General features: G+C 58.0%; 1 protein-coding gene across 3 annotated transcripts in view; it reads left to right on the top strand.

The window, feature by feature from the left end:
• LPCAT1 (lysophosphatidylcholine acyltransferase 1) overlaps positions 1 to 20,233 on the top strand; it is a 66,403-nt gene that overhangs the window by 40,290 nt on the left and 5,880 nt on the right. For all 3 annotated transcript variants that reach the window (XM_033178728.1, XM_033178731.1, XM_033178729.1), the window contains 7 exons: positions 2,249 to 2,307; positions 5,636 to 5,670; positions 6,936 to 6,990; positions 9,141 to 9,223; positions 12,201 to 12,326; positions 12,799 to 12,952; positions 16,218 to 16,316. In XM_033178728.1, the coding sequence (XP_033034619.1) occupies positions 2,249 to 2,307; positions 5,636 to 5,670; positions 6,936 to 6,990; positions 9,141 to 9,223; positions 12,201 to 12,326; positions 12,799 to 12,952; positions 16,218 to 16,316 (611 nt within the window). The remainder of the gene's footprint in view (positions 1 to 2,248; positions 2,308 to 5,635; positions 5,671 to 6,935; positions 6,991 to 9,140; positions 9,224 to 12,200; positions 12,327 to 12,798; positions 12,953 to 16,217; positions 16,317 to 20,233) is intronic.

The raw sequence follows: 20,233 nt of genomic DNA, 5'->3' as shown, positions 1-20,233 counted from the left end.
AAGGCCCTAGGATACTGTGTGGGTCCAGCGATGGCACCGACTGCCTGAGGATGCAGAGGCTGGGCCTGCCGAATGTGGCTGCCGGGAGTGGACGCAGCTCTCCCTGGGCCACAGTGGCCTCCCTGCACGGGCTGTGAGCAGACATGGCTGCGGTTCTCCCTGGGCCGCGGTGGCCTCCCTGCACGGGCTGTGAGCAGACATGGCTGCGGTTCTCCCTGGGCCGCGGTGGCCTCCCTGCACGGGCTGTGCCCAAATGTGGACATGGCTCTCCCTGGGCCATGGTGGACTGTTTCTTCCTGTGGGTGGGCTGTGGGGGATGGGCATTGTGAGTAAGGGGTGATGGCCTTCTGGGGGCCTCAGGGGTCTCTGCTGAGCCATCTTCCAGCCTCATTGTTGCAACCAGTGAAGTTAGACCCATGCGCAGCACAAGGTATGTGTGAATATGGAGGTTTCTGCGCAGTTTAGAAGCCCGCGCCTCCTCCCCTCAGCTGTGTTCCTGCCTTCAGGAGCCCCTGGGCTCCGACTCCTCATCTTGGTTTTTCCAGCCTGACCCTTGTGCAGCCTGCCCTGGGTGCTGGTGCTGGTGGGGTCTGGGTGCTGCTGACCCTCAGGGGCCCCTGGGAGACTAGGGAGGCCAGAGACTCCTGCAGACTTTCCCACTGGGATTTCTGTAAAGTCACTGACCTTTCAGGCTCATGGGGGCTTTCTGCGCTCTTGGGGACTTTCCCAGGAGGTCCCCAGTGTGTTGAGGTGTTCTTTGATTCTTACTGAGTTTCTTCAGTGATGTCCCCTTGACACGTGGTTGAGATGATCAGCTGAGCTGCAGCAGCAAAGCCATCATCACCCGCAGCAGCTCTCGGCACTCCATGTGTGCTCCTGGGCTCGGTCCTGGGCAGTGAGGACTGTTTTCTCCACACTGCATGTCTGAGGGGCTGGGGCTCGGCTGCCGGACGTTGGAGCTGGGGCTTGAGCCTGGGTCTGTGCCAGCCCTGCCATCCTCCGCCTCCCCGACGCAGCCACCCGTCCACCTGGGTACACAGAAGTGCAGGGTGAACTGCGTGAGCTCGTTCCCAGATGCTGCTGGGCCCACAGCAGGAAAGGGGCAACCCAGCACTGGACACGGGGGAGCTGCGGCACACAGGCCAGGGACTTGGGGTGCCGGCTGGACACCAAGGGTGCAGGCGGATGTCCTGCATGAGACGAAAGCCGAGTGGGTTGGGCTGTCAACTCGAAGTTTCAGCCCTGACACGGGCCTCTGGCCTCAGGCCACCGTGAAAGGAGAAATGGCCCTAGGGACAGACGCTCCTGGCAGCTCCAGGGGCAAACATGGGCTCCATTCTCCCAGAATCGTGCAGAATCCCGCAGCCAGGACCAACCCCAGATTCCTGACCACAGTGGTGCTCGCTGGTAGCCTGGGAGGAACGTGCTGCCTGGGGATTGACCCGCGTGGCCTCCGGTTGTCAGGCAGGGGAGCCCTTCTCAGACCGCCTGTCTTGTTCTAAAACTTGAGTACTTCTAATGCCTCAGTTTTCCGGTTAAAAACAAAATCTTTCGATAGACATTTAAATAGAATTTAAAATAGAAACAGAACCCACAGAGTCCATGGTGCCTTGCTGCAGCCCGCAAGGGCACAGCTTCAGCCAGAGAGACGGCGGAGCGGCAGCTGGTTGCAGCCACAGTTCCAGTGGGAACGGGGAGGTTCCTGAGTCTCCGTGGCCTGGGGCTCTAGCTGGGCCTCGCTGGGGCTCGTCCTGATTCCTTGGGAGCCCATCAGGTGACAGCCGCTCAGAGAAAGAGGCAGGTCCCAGGCAGGTCCTGCTGCAGCTGTGACCAAGTCTGCCTGTCCTTCGAGCTGAGCCCCAGGGGCAGGTGAGGGTGGTGGGTGGGGCCCGAGGCAGATGTGTGTGCTTGGTGGGGGCAGACCCTGACCCCATCAGGTGCATGGGCATGGCCGGTGATGAGGACCCTCACTTCCACCGATGCCTTCCAGCTGGTGCGAGATGTTATAACAGAAAATGTCCGTTGGCCGGGGAGCGCCCCTGGCCGAGGTTCCCGCCCATCCGTGCTGTGGCGCTGGGTGTTTATGGTCAGGATGGATGTTGAGATAGTCCAGGCATGGAGTGCCCTTGCTGACCAGGAAGGCCTAGACAGAAAAGCTCGTTTTCATCCCAAGAGCAGCATGAGAAACGCAGCAGATGCTGTCCTGCGTGGGCTTCCGTGGGTCACACCACTGTTCCTTTCTCGGCAGGTGCGTTCATCCCGGGAGCACCCGTCCAGCCTGTGGTTTTACGATATCCAAATAAACTGGTGAGTTGTGTTTTCCTGGGGTCAGCTTCCGGGGAATTCTCTGGGAATGGGAACTGCGAGCTGCTTCTATGCACCTGTGTCTCCATCTCTCCTCTGTGCACCTGTGTCTCCATCTCTCCTCTGTGTACCTGCGTCTCCATCTCTGCTTCTGTGCACTTGCGTCTCCATCTCTCCTCCGTGCACCTGCATCTCCATCTCTCCTCCGTGTACCTGCGTCTCCATCTCTCCTCCGTGCACCTGCGTCTCCATCTCTCCTCCGTGCACCTGCGTCTCCATCTCTCCTCCGTGCACCTGCGTCTCCAGCTCTCCTCCGTGCACCTGCGTCTCCATCTCTCCTCCGTGCACCTGCGTCTCCAGCTCTCCTCCGTGCACCTGCGTCTCCAGCTCTCCTCCGTGCCCCTGCGTCTCCATCTCTCCTCCGTGCCCCTGCGTCTCCATCTCTCCTCCGTGCCCCTGCGTCTCCATCTCTCCTCTGTGTACCTGCGTCTCCATCTCTCCTCTGTGCACCTGCGTCTCCATCTCTCCTCTGTGTACCTGTGTCTCCATCTCTCCTCTGTGCACCTGTGTCTCCATCTCTGCTTCTGTGTACCTGTGTCTCCATCTCTCCTCTGTGCACCTGTGTCTCCATCTCTCCTCTGTCTACCTGTGTCTCCATCTCTCCTCTGTCTACCTGTGTCTCCATCTCTCCTCTGTCTACCTGTGTCTCCATCTCTCCTCTGTGCACCTGTGTCTCCATCTCTCCTCTGTCTACCTGTGTCTCCATCTCTCCTCTGTGCACCTGTGTCTCCATCTCTCCACACCCTTTATCTGCGCCACAGCCCACGCTCGGCTGTGCTGAGTCCATCTGGCCTCAGCGCTGGAGAAGGCAGGACAGGGCTGGGTCCTGGGCTCGGTGCGCCATGTTCCCGAGTGCGGCCTTTTCTACACACGTGTCCCTGATCAACCCCATGATTCCACAGTGGTCCCCAGTATCCCAGAGCCCTGCTTCCATAGGTCCTGAAGCAGCTGCCCTTTCCTCTGTGTGGCCAAACCTGACATTTTGGAGAGGGAACCCCCCAACCCCACGTCACCGGCCAGGGCCCCCGGCAGCTTTCAGTACCCAGTTCATGCCAGGAAGTTTAAAAATTAAGAACATTTAAGTTCTGGAAGGCGGGGGCAGCTGGAGAGAAAGGAGGTAACTGTGTCATTTCTGTAGTTTTGTCATTTAGTGCCCAGGTTTTGTTTGGTTTAAGAGAACAAAATTAAGAAGGTGTTTGGGGCCCGGAGCTCCTGGGGTGAAGGCGGCCCCACCTCTGGGGAGAGCCTGGATGAGGCCTCAGGGCAGTTCCTCATGGGGACTTGCTGCCTCTGGAGGAGGCTCAGCCTGCCCTGGCTCTGCCCTGGTCCACCCCACCCCAGCCTGCCCTGGCTCTGCCCCGGCCCCACCCGATCCCTGACCCAGGCCCTGCTCCATCCCCGCCCCTGGCCTCAGCCCCACCCCCTGGCCCCGCCCCTGCCCACGTCCCGCCTCAATCTCCACACCTGTAAGGTGGCTGCTGCACCTTCCTTTGGGTGCTCTTGGATGCTCAGAATACTTCCGGTTCCATCGGCCCCCCCCCCCCATTTCAGCGGCCTCGCCTCACAGGCCTGCCGCTGAGCTCAGGGCACTCATTTAGTGCCAGCTGTGTTTCCCCTTCCACCGCAATCACTCCCGCACGTCGTGGCCCCTTCATGGGCTCCTGGAGCATAAAGACGGCCCAGGCGGACTCAAGGTCCCCACAGCCCACTGGTGCTGGGCTCACTGCAGGTTCCTGGTAGAGCACCCACCTGGGAGAGCGCCGAGGAGGGCCTGTCCATCACAGGGAGCTTCCCGTCTATCGCAGTTCCTCTTTGTGATGGCAAAGGAAAGCACTGAAAGAAAGACCTCGCGGATCAGGACACAGTGGGGCAGAAATACAGGTGACCTCTGGGTGCCAGGGTTCTGGCCCATCCGCCTCAGGGCCTGTCCCATCCGATGCCTGTGGGTTTCACTCTGCCCGGAGGGCTGATGGTCAGGTAATAAAATAGAGTCGGGGCCGGTAGTCACACGACTGAAAGGCCTCGTCCTTCTCACTGAGGCGTGTGTTTGTCAGCCAGGCTCCTGGCCACGGGCCCCTTCCTGCCTCTGCTGCAGGAACCATGTCCCAGTGCAACTCCGATGGGCAAAAAAATCAACCCAAGGACAACAGACTCCGATCTGTGCAGAAATCTGGATTTTCCCACTTTTTTTTTTTTTTTTGAGACGGAGTCTCGCTCTGTCGCCCAGCCTGGAGTGCAGTGGCCGGATCTCAGCTCACTGCAAGCTCCGCCTCCCGGGTTTACGCCATTCTCCTGCCTCAGCCTCCCGAGTAGCTGGGACTGCAGACGCCCGCCACCTCGCCCAGCTAGTTTTTTGTATTTTTTAGTAGAGACGGGGTTTCACTGTGTTAGCCAGGATGGTCTCGATCTCCTGACCTCGTGATCCACCCGTCTCGGCCTCCCAAAGTGCTGGGATTACAGGCTTGAGCCACCGCGCCCGGCCTCCCACTTTTTAAGATTGTTTCGTCAGCGTGTTTAAAGCAACACACTGTTACTGGACGCACCGAGAAACACCCAGCTTAGCCGTCAGGGGAGCAGAAGGTCCACCCCAGGGTGACAGTGCCCGGGCCTCTGCCATCAGGGCCCCTGCTGTGTAGTCCCTGCCCGGCGGCACTGAGGCTAAAGATGGGACTTCCAGAGCACCCGGGGTGGGGGGGCCCTGCACATGCACAGTGGCTGGGGGAATACCCAGAGCACTTGGATAGAGCGGGGAGCGGGGGAGGGCTGGGGTCCTGGGCGCACACTGGAATCGGTGTCCCCCGGCCTGTGAGGAAAGAGGAGAGCAAGCAGGGAGGGAGGACCCTTTTCCCAGATCCTAGGGGCCCTGGGAACCTGTAAGAGGGGGCTCTGAGTCCTCAGGGACTCTGGGGATCTTGGGAGAACTCTGGGGACCTGTAAGGAGGTCTCTGGGTCCACAGGCTCATCAAGGCCTCCAGGGTGCTGATGTCTGAGCTGACGTCAGGAGGGAGGGTAGAGGGAGCGGGGAAGTGCAAGAGAGACCCAGAGTTCTCTGGGTCCTTAGAGGCTCTGGGGACCTCAGGTTGGGGGCTGGTCTGAGTCCTGGATCCTCAGGGGCTCTGGGAAGCTGGAGCTCTAGCACCCTCCTCCCTTCCCCCTGGCTGCAGCGCCTCTGTGGGGTAGGAGGTGCAGGGAGAGGCTGGCACACGCAGGTGCTGGGTGCAGGCCCCGGGTTCAGGCCCTATGCTGACTGACCCTGCCTCTTCCTCCACAGGACACCATCACGTGGACGTGGCAAGGACCTGGAGCGTAAGTTGCGTGTCATCCTCTTTGTCCTGTTGTTCCATGAACACGTAGGGGCTGCTTGGGGTCTGCTGTGCACGCTAGTTACTTTTGCAGTTGTGAAAGCAACTGTGGGACAGCCGTTAGGTTCAGCCCATTGTGAAAACGAAACGCACAGACGTGGCCCCACCCTGACACTCCTGGATTCTGGGGTCTTAAGTTGCGTGTCCTCAGCACCAGCAGGAAGGGGACAGTGAGTCTTGCGTTCTGCTCTCGAGCTTGCCAGCTCAGTAGTTGCCATCGTCCACCTGGCGGCCCCTGGTAAGGAAAGTGGAGATTTAGGGGTGTCTGGAGGGACCCCGTCTGCACAGGTGCAAGGACTGAGTAGTGCTGGGAGGCCAGCCCCTATTGTAAGTCAGTGTCCCTGTCCCCCGGCACAGACACTGAAGGTCAGTTATGCAACGATGAACAACCCCACAGAAACGGGAATGAGCCCCACAGGAAAAGCCCGGGGCCACAGGCTCGTCAGGGCCTCCTGGGTGCTGATGTCTGAGCTGACGTCGGGAGGGAGGGCAGAGGGAGCGAGGAAGTCCAAGAGAGCAGCTCTGTCCCAGGGGCTTGGGAGGACGTGGGTCCGCTGGTGCGTTCAGGTGAAGGTGTTGGGGTCCGTGCTTCCCAGGCTGGCGTGTGGAGGCTCCCAGGTGGGAGCAGAGCTGGGAAAGGACTCTGGGGGGTATGGGGGCTCTGGGGTCCCTGGGGCCTAGGGCTGGGGTTGGCGTGACAGGGCAGAAACAGGGTTGGGGCGGTGGGCTGTCTGTTGGGGGCGTGTGGCCCTGGGAGCAGCTCCGAATGTCTCCTATATCAACTCCTGCAGCAAAGGCATGGCGATCCTGGTTCTGAGGTTGGGAACCCTGGATCCAGGCTGGTGGGGTGGCATGACTTAGGGCCTGTGCTGCCTGGGGACGGCGAGGAGGGACAGGTGTGGAGGGAGGAGGGACAGGTGTGGGTTGTACGAGGTCTCCTGAGCTGGAGAACAAGCAGGAGATGGTGTCTTGCTAGATGAACCAAAGACATAAGCAGGTGTTGAATCAGAAAAGCAGCATTTCCACCCACAGCTGCATGTCACACTGGGGCTCGGGCTGGGTGGGCACAGCACCCCCTCCGCGGGAGCGTTGACTGCCCGGTAGTGCCCTCTGGAGGGCATGTCTAGAGGTTTTGCTCCAGAATTGGAAGTAATTTACTTCTTAACCTGTGTTGTAAATCTGCTCAACATTGCGCAATCTGTTTTTAAGGCTGGAAATCCTGTGGCTCACGCTGTGTCAGTTTCACAACCAAGTGGAAATCGAGGTTCGTATGGATATGGAGTTACACAGTGCTCTTCACAGTGGCTGATGCAGACACAAGGTTACACCAGGATGCCCAGATAAGCCTTGTACAATGTGACGTAGCACCTGTCTTGCTTCCCCATCTTTCCATTTCTCAGGGCTCTGCAGAGGAGCCTCTGGTTACTTTACATCAGTGACTTTATGTCTCTCCTGAGTCTGAACCACTTGGATACGATTTGGGTTTTTGTTCTTTGTTTTTCTAAGACAGCATCTTGCTCTGTTGCCCAGGCTGGAGTGTAGCATTGGGCTCACTGCAGCCTCGACCTCCTGGGCCCAAGCGATCGCCCTACCTCAGCCTCCCGTGTAATTGGACCACAGGCACACGCCACCATGCCTAGCTAATTTTTGTAGAGACAGGTCTTGCTTTGTTGCCTAGGCTGGTCTCAAACTCCCGGGCTCAAGCAGTCCTCCTGCCTCGCCTTCTAAAGTGCTGGGATCCCAGGCATGAGCTACCACACCCAGCTGCGTAGGAGTTTTTAAACCTACCATTCGTTATGATGAGTATTGTAGCTTAAGGGCATGTGAAGCTGGCCCACGTGCAAAGAATTATTCACTTGGCTTTTAGTTTTACTTGACATACTTAATACTGCTGAGCTTGTCACAATACTTTGCTCTGTTTAATACACAGTCAAAGAATCCCCCTTCTCAGCCTGACCCAGGTCTCCAGAGTCAAGACCTTGGGCTAAATAGTCACCTCTGTGTAGCCTGCACAATTTTATCTAAGTCGATGAGGAGTAGTTCTTTTTTTGTTTAAAAGGGGAATTAATATGCACTTCTTGCAACTGGAAATAAAAGATGAGTCACATGCAACTTAAATATTTAATAAAACAATTTGCTGCCTTAAATATTACAGAGCATTACGAAATATACCTATGAGCCTGGCTTTCAGCCCAGCTGTTCACTTCCACAGAGGATAAGCCACTCTCATTACAGAGGACTGGGCTGAAGCGCCTCCGCCCAGGCCTGAGGGCGGCAGTCCCCCCACCCAGCAGGATTATGTGGCTGGATGGGCAGTGGCTGGGAGGGTGCAGGCCAGGCCTCGAGCGCAGAACACAGGGACTGAGCTTGAGCTCCTGAGGGCTCCCTGGTGTTGAACGGCTGTGTTACAGGCCTGGTTTCTAATTTTAAGAGTTGAAAAGAAAGTGAATGGCTTTGCAAAACTGCTCTGTTCTTACGTTGTTCATACAAGATGCAAATGCCGATGCGAGGAACCATGGCAGTTTACGGAAGTTTTAGAAATAACAGGAGAACTGGGGTTTCAGGATGTTCCTGTATTCTGAAATATTCCATATGAGAGAAAAGGCCATCCAGGATGGTCTTCTGCCCTTTCCTGCACCGTGTGCACTGTGGGTCATATTCATTTAAAATGCTGTGCAAGTGTCACTCAGGCAAGGACAAGTTCATTGGACAATTTCTTTTAATTTCAAAATGTACAAGGTGCCAATAATCTGTTCCAAATGTCGGAATAACGTGCTGCATTATCCCCATTACAAAACGGATTCCGTGAGAAGTGGGCATAAGTCCTCTGTGAGATCAGGGAGCCGGATGTTCTGACGTAGGCAGCAGGTGCTCCTAGGAGCACTGACGGGGTGAGTGTAGATCAGGAAGTCGGATGTTCTGCCGTAGGCAGCAGGTGCTCCTAGGAGCACTGACGGGGTGAGTGTAGATCAGGAAGTCGGATGTTCTGCCGTAGGCAGCAGGTGCTCCTAGGAGCACTGACGGGGTGAGTGTAGATCAGGAAGTCGGATGTTCTGACGTAGGCAGCAGGTGCTCCTAGGAGCACTGACGGGGTGAGTGTAGATCAGGAAGTCGGATGTTCTGACGTAGGCAGCAGGTGCTCCTAGGAGCATTGACGGGGTGAGTGTAGATCAGGAAGTCGGATGTTCTGACGTAGGCAGCAGGTGCTCCTAGGAGCACTGACGGAGGTGAGTGTTCAGGTGCAAACGTGTGGAGTTCATGCATCTTCGGGTGTGTGTGTGCACGCGTGTGCACATGACAACTTTAAAGACGGTTCTAATAGGCATTGCTTTGACAGATTTTAATTTTGTCGTTATGGTGGTGTTGCTGAGGTCAGCGTCTTGTGATACTAACGCAGCTTCTCTGTGTGTTCAGTTCCTTCCTGTGTACAGCCCTTCTGAGGAGGAGAAGAGGAACCCTGCGCTGTATGCCAGCAACGTGCGGCGAGTCATGGCTGAGTAAGTGAGCAGCTCCTTGCCCCACTGCTGAGTCAGGGGCGTCTCCTGGAGTGCTGCTCGCTGGGTATTTAAAATAGCCCACAGTGTTAGGAAAAGGCATTCTTGCTGAAGCACAGGAACCAGCTCCATGCGTGTTGGTAAAGTGTGCTTGGCCTTGTGCTCCACATCCCTTGTTTCCCTCTGATGGCGTTTCACCGTCTTTGATGTTTGGAAGATGCACGACTGATTTTTCCAGACCTTCCTGCAGCTGTTGGTCACCCCAGGCCCTATGTTCCCTGTGCCCTAAATGATCTGACGGGGCACTGGCCTGGGTCAACTTCACATCTGTGCGGCGGCCTCCACGCCTGCCTTTGCTCATCTGCCTGTGTGATACTTACCAGTGCCCTTACTCTATCTGGCAGGGCAGAGTGGTGGTTGCACATTTAATCTTGTAAGGTGACTTGTGCTACTTACACAATTCTCATGCATACAGTTAGGAAGAGGGAATGTCCTCGCTTCCCATGGTCCCAGGTCCCCTGCTTGCATGGCCAGCAGTGCTGTCGGCTCACACGCCCTCCCCTCTCCCTCTCTCAGTGCCGTCAGCTCACACGCCCTCCCCCTCCCTCTCTCACAGCCCTCCCCGCTCCCTCTCTCACATGCCCTCCCCCCTCCCTCTCTCACACGCCCTCCCCTTCTGCCTCCCTCAGCACCTTCCATCCCTCAGGGTCCCATTCCCCCAAAACTTGTCCTTGCAACCAAGTCCTCCCACCTGGATTTCCCCCCACCTGGACGCCTCCCTAGTGCTTCCTCCTGCAAAGCTCTGTCCAGTGGAGCTGGAGCCTCCCCTCCACCAGGCGGCTGCCAGACCTGAGCTGCAGGAGCCACCTGGGAGCCACATCCACCTGAGTCCGCCGGCCCCACCCCCAGGCTCCTGCTGCAGCAGATCGGGGCATGGCTGGGAACTTGCCTCGCCAGAGAGCCCAGAGGGGAACACAGCCATGGCCAGGCCAGCCGAGTGTGCCTGGCTCTGACCTTCCGGTCACTTTGTTCACACTCCGCTGACACCCTGCAGATTCAGCTGGGCGGCCCTTTCCCTCACATTCCCGTCCTCTCCCTCCCAGAGCATGTACCCGAGGGTAAAAATGGATCCGGCAGTCTCTGTCCCCCAAAGCTCCACACAACCGCACCACAGGCCGCTCTGAACAATACAAAAAGCTGAGTAGGTGCCAACCAGGGGAATGCATTCCCACCTCCAAGCCCAGCACCTGTGACCCAGACTGCTGCCAATACCTGCTACTTTTGGGGACTTGGGAGGAAGAGAACACATTTTACAGAACTCAAGGAGAGATCACCTGCGGGCCTCACTGATTATTTTAGAGCCCTCCATTTCAAACGGACTCTGAGGAGCCTGCACCTTTTTTTAGGGTACGAGAGTGCCATCATTTCCATTGTAGTAATTCAGAATTCTCTTAAAACCCCACTCTGAATTACCAGGAGCTGTGTTCATCCCATCAGGGCCATTGGGGGGTCTACCACCATCAGCAAAAAACCTCCACCAAGGAACATGGGAGGGAGAAGCAGCCTCAGACTCCTGGGCCTGGGCGGGTGCCCCGTGCAGCACCACTCAGGGAGTGGAGTTGGTCACGAGCAGAGGGACCCTGGCGGTGCCTCCTCCTGGCTGGTTTTCCAATCCTGTAGTGGGTCCTAGGAGGCAGTGCTGGAAGCACGTTCTCCTCCCCTGCCTGCTGCGAGGACAGCGGCACCCCAGGGTGGCAGAGCGCACACATCCTTCCCTGACCTTGCTTTTTCCTCTGGGATGAGGCTGAGCTCTGTGTCATTCAGGGTTCTGAGATGAATGACACATGTGCAGTGCTGGCCTGGAGAGAGGTGCCACCCAAGACAGGCCATCAGGAGAGGCCAGGGATGGCCCCAGGTGTGGCTGGCGGAGGTGGGTGGTTCTCCCAGCCAGGGCTCCTGGTCCCTGGCCCACCTGCAGTCACCTGGCGGAGGTGGGTGGTTCTCCCAGCCAGGGCTCCTGGTCCCTGGCCCACCTGGAGTCACCTGGCGGAGGTGGGTGTTCTCCCAGCCAGGGCTCCTGGTCCCTGGCCCACCTGGAGTCACCTGGCGGAGGTGGGTGTTCTCCCAGCCAGGGCTCCTGGTCCCTGGCCCACCTGGAGTCACCTGGCGGAGGTGGGTGTTCTCCCAGCCAGGGCTCCTGGTCCCTGGCCCACCTGCAGTCACCTGGCGGAGGTGGGTGGTTCTCCCAGCCAGGGCTCCTGGTCCCTGGCCCACCTGCAGTCACCTGGCAGAGGTGGGTGGTTTTCCCAGCCAGGGCTCCTCTGAGCTTCATGGCCAGCCCCTCAGTTAGGCTTGTCCTTCTTTCCTGTGGATAGCCTGAGACTCTCCTGTTCCCAAATGGTGATGCCTACTTTTGCCAAGGGGAACTTGAGCGACTCTCAAATAGGACTGGAGAGGTACCAATTTCTCATCACCTGAGCGTACACGGCGCGGTCAGGGCAGCTCTGGGAGGGAGGGCGCCCCCCGCTTCACTCTGCTTCATGTTACTGTGCTTCAGACAGTTGCTTCACGTTTGTGGCAACCCTGTGTTGAGCAAGCTTATCAGCACCATTTTCCAGCACCGTGAGCTCACTTTGGCGCCTCTGGGTCACATTTCAGTAATCCTTATACCATGAGCTCACGTTGTGTCTCCGCATCACATGTTGGTAGTTCTCACAGTGTTTCGAACTTTTTCACGGTTCTCGTGTGATGGCAGTCTGTGATCGGCGAGCTTTCGTGTGACTGTGGCCATTGTTTCAGAGCACCCATATGAGAGTGAAGCTCATCGATACATGTGTGGCTGTCCCAGCAACAGGCCATTCCCGTCTCACTGCCTCTCCTCAGCCCTCCTCTCCCCTGAGCCATCGGCGGCTACTCCGGTGGGGCGGTGGGAACTGGCCGCCATGGGGCTGGGCTGACGGGGGTGCTGCCCTCCTTGCAGGGCCTTGGGCGTCTCCGTAACTGACTACACGTTCGAGGACTGCCAGCTGGCCCTGGCGGAAGGACAGCTCCGTCTCCCCGCTGACACTTGCCTTTTAGAATTTGCCAGGCTCGTGCGGGGCCTCGGGTGAGTACCTGGTTCTTCTTACTTGAGCATTAGCTAGAACCCCTGCTGCCAAGGCCCGGCGGGGGCTCCCTGGGGTTGCAGGGCGGGGAACTAAGGGAGTAATTATTAATGATGTTTATTCTGGCTTTTGCTTGGCTTTTTTCAAACATCAACTTCAGCCTACATAGTGTCTTTAAACCCCTTAGTGCCTGGCCCCAGCTGTCTGTGTGGATGGCGCCCCAGGAGGGCCACCCTGTGTCCTGCGAGACCCACCCTGGGGAAGGGAACGGGTCTCAGGGGCACAGGCACCTGGCATGACTCTTGGACAGAACACATCTCACACCTTCCAATTAGGAGAATGCCTTTTCTTGAAAACTAACTTGCTGCTTCTTCTGTAAATAATTCTAATATTTTGATGCGTCTTACAACTAAATCTAGTGTTAGCGTGCGCAATTTTATTGAAAAAGAAAGCTTTCCCTCTCTTTTTGTCTAGGCTAAAACCGGAAAAACTTGAAAAAGATCTGGACAAATACTCAGAAAGTGCCAGGATGAAGGGAGGAGAGAAGATGGGCATTGCGGAGTTTGCGGCCTCCCTGGAAGTCCCTGTTTCTGACTTGCTGGAAGACATGTTTTCACTGTTCGATGAGGTAGGGCTGTTGCCTGAGGTGTGGGGTCTCCACAAAACCTCCTGCTTTTTGAAGTATAAATTGTTCTCATTCTAATATAAATATATTTTCACATGAATTTGAAAGCAGAGAAGGGAAACCACCCCTCACTACCCACCCCGTCATTTTGAGGGTATTTGTCTCCTGTGCTTTTAAATACATGTACACATTAGACGTTGAAATGACCCTTTACTGATGAATATGCCTGTGGTTTGGGGTTTTTTTTTTTTGAGATGGAGTCTGGGTCTGTCGCCCAGGCTGGAGTGCAGTGGCCGGATCTCAGCTCACTGCAAGCTCCGCCTCCCGGGTTTACGCCATTCTCCTGCCTCAGCCTCCCGAGTAGCTGGGACTACAGGCGCCTGCCACCTCGCCCGGCTAGTTTTTTGGTATTTTTTAGTAGAGACGGGGTTTCACCGTGTTAGCCAGGATGGTCTCGATCTCCTGACCTCGTGATCCGCCCGTCTCGGCCTCCCAGAGTGCTGGGATTACAGGCTTGAGCCACCGCGCCCAGCCGGTTTGGGGTTTTTTTTTAGTCTGATTACGGAGTCCAACAATATCAAACAGTGACACCCAGCCTGAGGTCTCCAAAGGGACCCCCTGCAGGGCCCCTGCTCACCAGAGCTGCTCTTTGCAGCGTCAGAATTTCTAATAATGCGCCCGTCCTCTATGATGGGCTTAGAGGCCCCCCGCCAGCCTGTGGGTGTGGGAGGGCTTCCTCCTGGTGCAGCCGCCCACTCCCCTCTGCCCTCCACACGTCATCCCCAGGTCCTTGTAATTGATGAGGCATTCATGATCATGCCAGGTGGGCCTGAACATGTGGGCAGCCTTGGGGTTTTAGGAAGGTGCGAGGCGGTATGCAGGGGTGGGACAGGCTGCCACGGCGAGCCACAGGTCGGCCAATCCTGGTCGTTTCTGGGTGTCAGTGTCACAGCATGGACACTGATGCTGTGGTCCTAGAGGAGCCGGTGACACGCCAGGTATGTGTAGAGGGCTCCTTCCGCCTTGACTGTCCCGCTGCAGCGTGGGATGCCCTGTGTGACAGTGCGATATGTGCTTTGCACCAACACGGAGCAGCTGTAGTGCCGCCCTGGGTGGAGCCTGGGCAGGCAGGAGGCCTCTCTGGCCAGAGAGCAGGTGAGGAGCACTCAGGGCAGGGGGACTCTGGCCAGAGAGCAGGAGGTGAGGAGCACCCAGAGGCAAAGGAAGGACTCCCTGGTTGGAGAGAGCAAGAGAAGATGAGGAGCACCCAGGACGGGAAGGAGGCCGCCCCACGAGTGTGCAGAGCGTGAACCAGGGATCACAGTGCGTGGCTCAGGGCATTCTCCCGCACGCACCAAGAGGGTCCCCAGCCATTGGCCCTCCGCTACGGGGCAGCTGGAAACGGTGTCTTGGATGCGAGGCCTGCCTGGTGTCCGTGCCACAGCTGCAGCTGCGTTTGCACCCAGGGCTTTACCACCGTGTTGGAATTGAAATGCGAAATAGTGAATGCTGGTTTCACAGGCAGCATTCCGAGGTAACTTACGACACTGTGCGGTTAATTTTTTATTTTCTGCAATTTCAAATGCACATGATCTTATGAGGTAGGAATATTCTCTGTTTATACCCAGAACTTCAGACCCCCAGCCCGAGGCCTTCCCAGAGCCAGGGACTCGTAGTCATTTCCACCTGCCAGATACCCAAGCCCCAGTCCCAGTACCCCATGCCTTGCAAGGGGTGTGGCATAGCGCAGAGAAAGCTGTGAGTTCCCTCAGAAGACCCTCAGGGACCTGTGTGCACCTCACCCCTAGCACCTATGACCTGTGTTTGACACAAGCGTAGAGGGGCAACTGCTGGTCAAAGTCCTCCCTCTGCTCCTGGATGCTCCTCACCCCTGGCTCTCTGACCAGGGAGTCCTCCCTCTGCCCCCTGTGTGCTCCTCACCTCACCTCCTCCTGCTCTGACCAGAGTCCTCCCTCTGCTCTTGGGTGCTCCTCACCTGCTGTCTGGCCAGCGAGTCCCCCGCATCCTGGGTGCTCATCACCTCCTGCTCTCTGATCAGGGAGTCCTCCTGCCTCGCGTGCTCCTCACCTCACCTCCTCCTCTCTGACCAGAGTGTCCTCCCTCTGCCCCAGGTCCTCCTCATGTCCTGCTCTCTGACTAGAGTCCTCTGTCTGCTTCTGAGTGCTCCTCACCTCCTGCTGTCTGGCCAGAGTCCTCCCCCTGTCCTGGGTACTCCTCACCTCCTGCTCTCTGGCCAAAATCCTTCGCCTGTCCTGGTGTTCCTTATCTTCTCTTGCTCTCTCCAACAAGGGAGTCCTGCCTTTGCCTCTGGGTGCTCCTCACCTCCTGCTTTCTGGCCAGAGTCCTCTGCCTGTCCTGAGTGCTCCTCACCTGCTCTTGGCCAGTCTTCCCCCTATCCTGGGTGCTCCCCACCTTCTCTTGTTTTCTCCAACCTGGGAGTCCTCCCTCTACCCCTGGATTCTCCTCCTGCTCCTCCTGCTGTCCTCCTGGAACCTCCTCCTGCTTTCTGACCAGGGAGTCCTCCCTGCACTCCTGGTTGTCCTTCATCTCCTGCTCTCTGAACAGAGTCCTCCCCCTGTCCAGGGTGCTCCTTACCTCCTCCAGCCCTGACCTGGGAGGTTCTTTCCTGTGGCCTGGGCACACCCTGCAGCCACGTGCAGACCGTCCCCATCATCATCAGAAGTGCAGACCCTGTCAGCCCTGACCTGTGCCTCTTACCACCCTGCTCACTCACATCACCATGTCCCTGGAGACGCTGGGTGTGAGGAGTTACTGAGAATGGTCAGCGTGGGGCCGACTGGCTTCCACAGCTGGCCCGGGCTGCGTGTTTAGCTCCACCTAACAGCTTCGGGTTCACCTTCTTTCTGCAGGATGGATGGGTTGCCATAAACAGACTAAATTCCTAGAGCCCAGAAGCAGCCTTGGTGCTTGCGGAGTTTTCTCAAATGCAAGTCTCGGCAGGTGGCAGGCACTGCATTGCATGTGCTTTGCTGAGGTGCTTCCTGTGGCAGCCTTGTGAACTCTGGGAATTCATTGTAATGAACCCAAAAAGTGTACGCAGCACAGTGACCTTGGAGAACCCACTTGGTGGGATGTCCTTCCAAGATTCCCTTTTCACGTGGGCAGACGTTCCCGCGTGAGAGCGGGACTGGCCCTTAATTAACACCAGGAGCTGTGGGAAGCCCTGGCATTTCTCCAGTGCCAAAGGCGGCGGCCGAGCTGTGGCTGAGAGCGTCTCTCCCCACAGAGCGGCAGCGGCCAGGTGGACCTGCGAGAGTGCGTGGTTGCCCTGTCTGTCGTCTGCCGGCCGGCCCGGACCCTGGACACCATCCAGCTGGCTTTCAAGGTGAGTACAGAGTTCACATGGATTTGACTGGGGATAGGACAGTGCAGTCATGTCAGCACCACTGTTCATTTCTCTAGTTCCTTATAATATCAGTTAATTGATCATTTGCCCAACTGCTATTTTTACATAAGCTTTTTGTGCTAGCTGTTGTTTGTAAAATGCCCAAAAAACTCCCAGATTTATTTCTTGATGAAATTAGCAATCCACATTCATCAGAAAGGCATGGGTGAGGTTCTTCCTGGGTCCTGGGGCACCTGGGTGGGGCTGGTGGTGTCACACCCCATCAGACACTACAGGGCACCTAACACGGGCCACACGCCTCGCCCTCTCTCCCCCTCAGACTGTGGACTGGTGAAGAAAGCATGGCTGAGGAGCTGCCCGCCTCGGCTAACCCCAGGGGCTACATGTCAGAGCCCAGTCATTCACCACTGGTGGAGTCTGGGGTCCCAGCCCAGCTGCAGACTCCTGGGAAACCCTTAGGACTTGCCTCACCGCAGGGGGTGGGGGAAGGGAGTCGCTGCTCGCTGGGGGCTGAGTGGGGTCTAGGTCAGCCTGGAGGGTGGGAGGCTAAGTAACCCTGAGGGTGTGGCCTGGCCTATGCTGAGGCTCCAGCAGCACCAATGCGGATTTCATCTGGGATAGAGCTGAGCCGGCTTTTCCTATACAGAGGCACAGTTTTACCAAGGCTTCTCACAGGGTGTGACTCACATCAGCCAGACTCTTGAGGGCCTGATGTGTGAGTCAGGAAGCTTCTTGTCTCTCACTGCTCCAAGAACTCCCTTCTCTCACTTATGACGCCAGCACACCCTCTCCATAGCAACACTGGGGAATGTCCCCACATGCAAAGGTGGCTTGTGGGGGTCACCCCAGGCAGGATGAACGGGATGACCTCAACATTTGGCGGCCCTGTGTAAGAAAGCCTGACCTCCCCGCCTCCTCCAGGCCTAGGCAGCCTGCCTCCTAGAGCCCCTGGTCTCATCCAGGCCCTGTGGCCTCACGGCCCCCACTGGCCCTGCTTTCACCATGCCCTGGTTTTTTGGTTTTTTTAATTTTTTTGAGACGGAGTCTCACTCTGTTGTCCAGGCTGGAGTGCAGTGGTACAGTCTTTGCTCACTGCAACCAACCTCTGCCTCCTAGGTTCAAGCGATCCTTGTGCCTCAGCCTCCCAAGAACCTGGGATTACAGGCTCATGCCACGGCACCCGGCTAATTTTTGTAATTTTAGAAGAGACAGGGTTTCACCATGTTGGCCAGGCTGGTCTCAAACTCCTGGCCTCGAGTGATCCACCCACCTTGGCCTCTCAAAGTGCTGGGATGACAGGCGTGAGCCACTGCCCCCTGTTCCGCTGGCCCTACCAGCCCCTGCTCTCAAGCTACCAGGTATCATCTGGAATCGAATGACAGCAGCGGGGGGGTGGCATTACCTTGTTTCTCAACATAAACAATGGGCTGTGGAGCCCGACCGTCCCCCCGCAGAGGCCCCGCCTGCAGGTGTGCAGGGTAACTGGCTGTGGTAGGGTTGAGGACGGCTGCCGGGGAGGACAGTGTGCACGGGGTCCCTGCTTGGGGTGGGCCGGGAGGTCTCAGGTGAACCAGGCAATGGGTGAGGCCCAGGCTGCCCTACAGTGACCCCTAGGGGCAGGATGGGTGATCACGTCTCACAGGCTTCCAGGCGGGCTGATGTGGCTGCCTCTGCGTCCCCGCGAGGACGCCTGGGTCCCGCCTCACCTCCACCCTCAGCAGCTCTGCCCTGACAGGAGATGCCCTGGCGCTCTTCAGCTTACCTGCCTTCCTCCCACCTTCTTGCGGGCTGCCTCCCTGTGTCCCTTTCTGCAGCCTACAACTTCCATGGCATCATTTCCTGATGTCATGGCCACTGTGCTTTTCTGCTGCCCTGGAAGCCTGGCACATTCTCGGGGGGCTGCGTGTAGCAGGAAGGGCTTCCACGGAGCAGTCTCGTGGGAGAGAGCATGGCAACTGTACCAGCGTGCTGCCCTTGGGACATACAGAGGCAGGACGCTGCCTCCCAGGCTGACTGTGGCCACAGAACTCCTAGCACCTAGAACCCCAGAGGCACACGCCAGTGCTCAAGACTTTCCAGATGTGCAACGCACAGACGTGCTTCATACGCCTTGGGGCCCCTTGTTTTTGTTCTTGTTCACTATTATTACTGTGTAAAACCTTAAGATGTCCTGGTAAAAATTCCAGCGGCTCGGAGAATGGACAGTGAGAACCTGAAGTCTGTTGTCTGTAGTAGCCTCCGTCCTACCTCTGCATTTCCCCTGTAGCATCTCCACCAGGCTGAAGGATGAAAGTCCGCATCTGCAGTTCTCGTGTCCAAACGGACACAGATGTCAGGTCGTCCCCTCTGAAGCAGCCTTGCAACCACTGGGGGGCAGGAGGCACTGCTCCCTGAGGGCTGAGTGGGAGCCGGGTTGGTCGGGGAGCTGGAGGCCATGGCCCTGGGGGTTGACCCGGCCTGTGCTGAGGCTCCAGCAGCACCAACGTGGATTTTGTCTGCAGACGTTTGATTCAGGAAATGTAAAAGCAGGAGAGAAACGTAGACCACAGAAGACAGGGTGGCCGCGTGCACCCACGCTGTGGGATGAGGCCCAGGGGAGGCAGGGTGGAGGGTGAGGATGGGGCCCCCAGAGCCTGCGGCAGTAGGCTGTGGGGGTAGAGGCAGAGCCTCGGGAGGAGGGTGTGATCCCTGGGACAGCTCGCCAGGCCAGCAGGCTGGAGGCGCCAGCGTTTCTCCCCTGAGCACCACGAGGAGGAGCCGGGTGAGGTGAAGGCGCAGCCCCTCCTTGGAGAGAGGACAACGCCCTTCACAGGCAGCCTGCTTCTCGGAGGGTGGGGCGAACGCTCACAAGATCCCCGCGCACCGGAGCAGGAGAACGGGAGGAGGGGCTCGGAGTCAGGACGACCGCCCTGTCGGGAGTCCCGGGAACCACAGGCCCCAGGCAGAGAGGGCGGCGGGGATGGTGCATCCCCAGGTAGAGGACTCGGGGCAAGAACCAGGTAGAAGAGCTGGTCCATCTGAGGGAGCCCAGGGGTTGGAGCGGAAGGACACGGCGGCCTCAGGATCTGAGACGAAGGTGCTGCCACAGAGCCCGTGGGCCAGGCTCGAGCCTCAAGGGCTGGGGCAGGATCCTGCACCCCACAGGGAGCCGAAGTGTTTCCGAGGAGACAGAGGGACGGGCAGGCCCTGAACAAGGGGTCTGGGGGATCCCCAGGTCACAGGGTCCGTATGAAGCCAGGAGGGGAGCGCCGTGGAGCTGTGGGGCGCGGGCGGCAGGTGCCTCGGCCCTGGTCCCTGCACAGAGAGGGCCGGAGCTTCCGCCTCCACAGCTGGAGCAGGAGGAAGAGAGGAGGCGTCACGTGTGAGGCTCAGGACAGAGCCCGAGTCCTGGTTTCCGCTCCCCCCTGGGGCCCTCCCAGGTCCTTCTCGTTTCTGCTCCTGATCTGCCCTGTCGATTTCTAACCATCGGGGCTTTTTAAATGTTATTACTGATGCTTGTGAACACGTCCGCTGTAGCCTGCACTTAAACGCAGGCAGAGGGCCGTGGGGAGACTCTGCAGCCCAGGCTTGCGCCACGCTCGCCCATGGCCCAGGCAGGTCCCTTCTGTGGCCTCCCAATGGCAGCCACAGGTGCGGGTTGCTTTGCTGAGCTATCACGGGTGTGGTGGGCAGCGTCTGAGTCCTTGCCCGAGAAGCATCTGCTGTGTGTACGCAAGGCACCTGGAGGGGCCGGATCCAAGGCACAGGGCCCTGCCGCGCGGCTCCACACGGAAGCTCAAGTCCCCTGTGTCCAGCCGCCAACCCTGCAGGTGCCCGGCAGTTCTGAGATAGCGGGGCAGGGCCGCTGGGGTGTCCCTGGACAGCGGGGCCTGGTGGGCAGGGGAGGAGGCCGCAAG

Source organism: Trachypithecus francoisi, unplaced genomic scaffold, assembly GCF_009764315.1.
Source record: "Trachypithecus francoisi isolate TF-2019V2 unplaced genomic scaffold, Tfra_2.0 Lachesis_group2, whole genome shotgun sequence".
Classification (NCBI taxonomy): domain Eukaryota; kingdom Metazoa; phylum Chordata; class Mammalia; order Primates; family Cercopithecidae; genus Trachypithecus; species Trachypithecus francoisi.
This window is presented reverse-complemented; position numbering and strand designations above follow the sequence as displayed.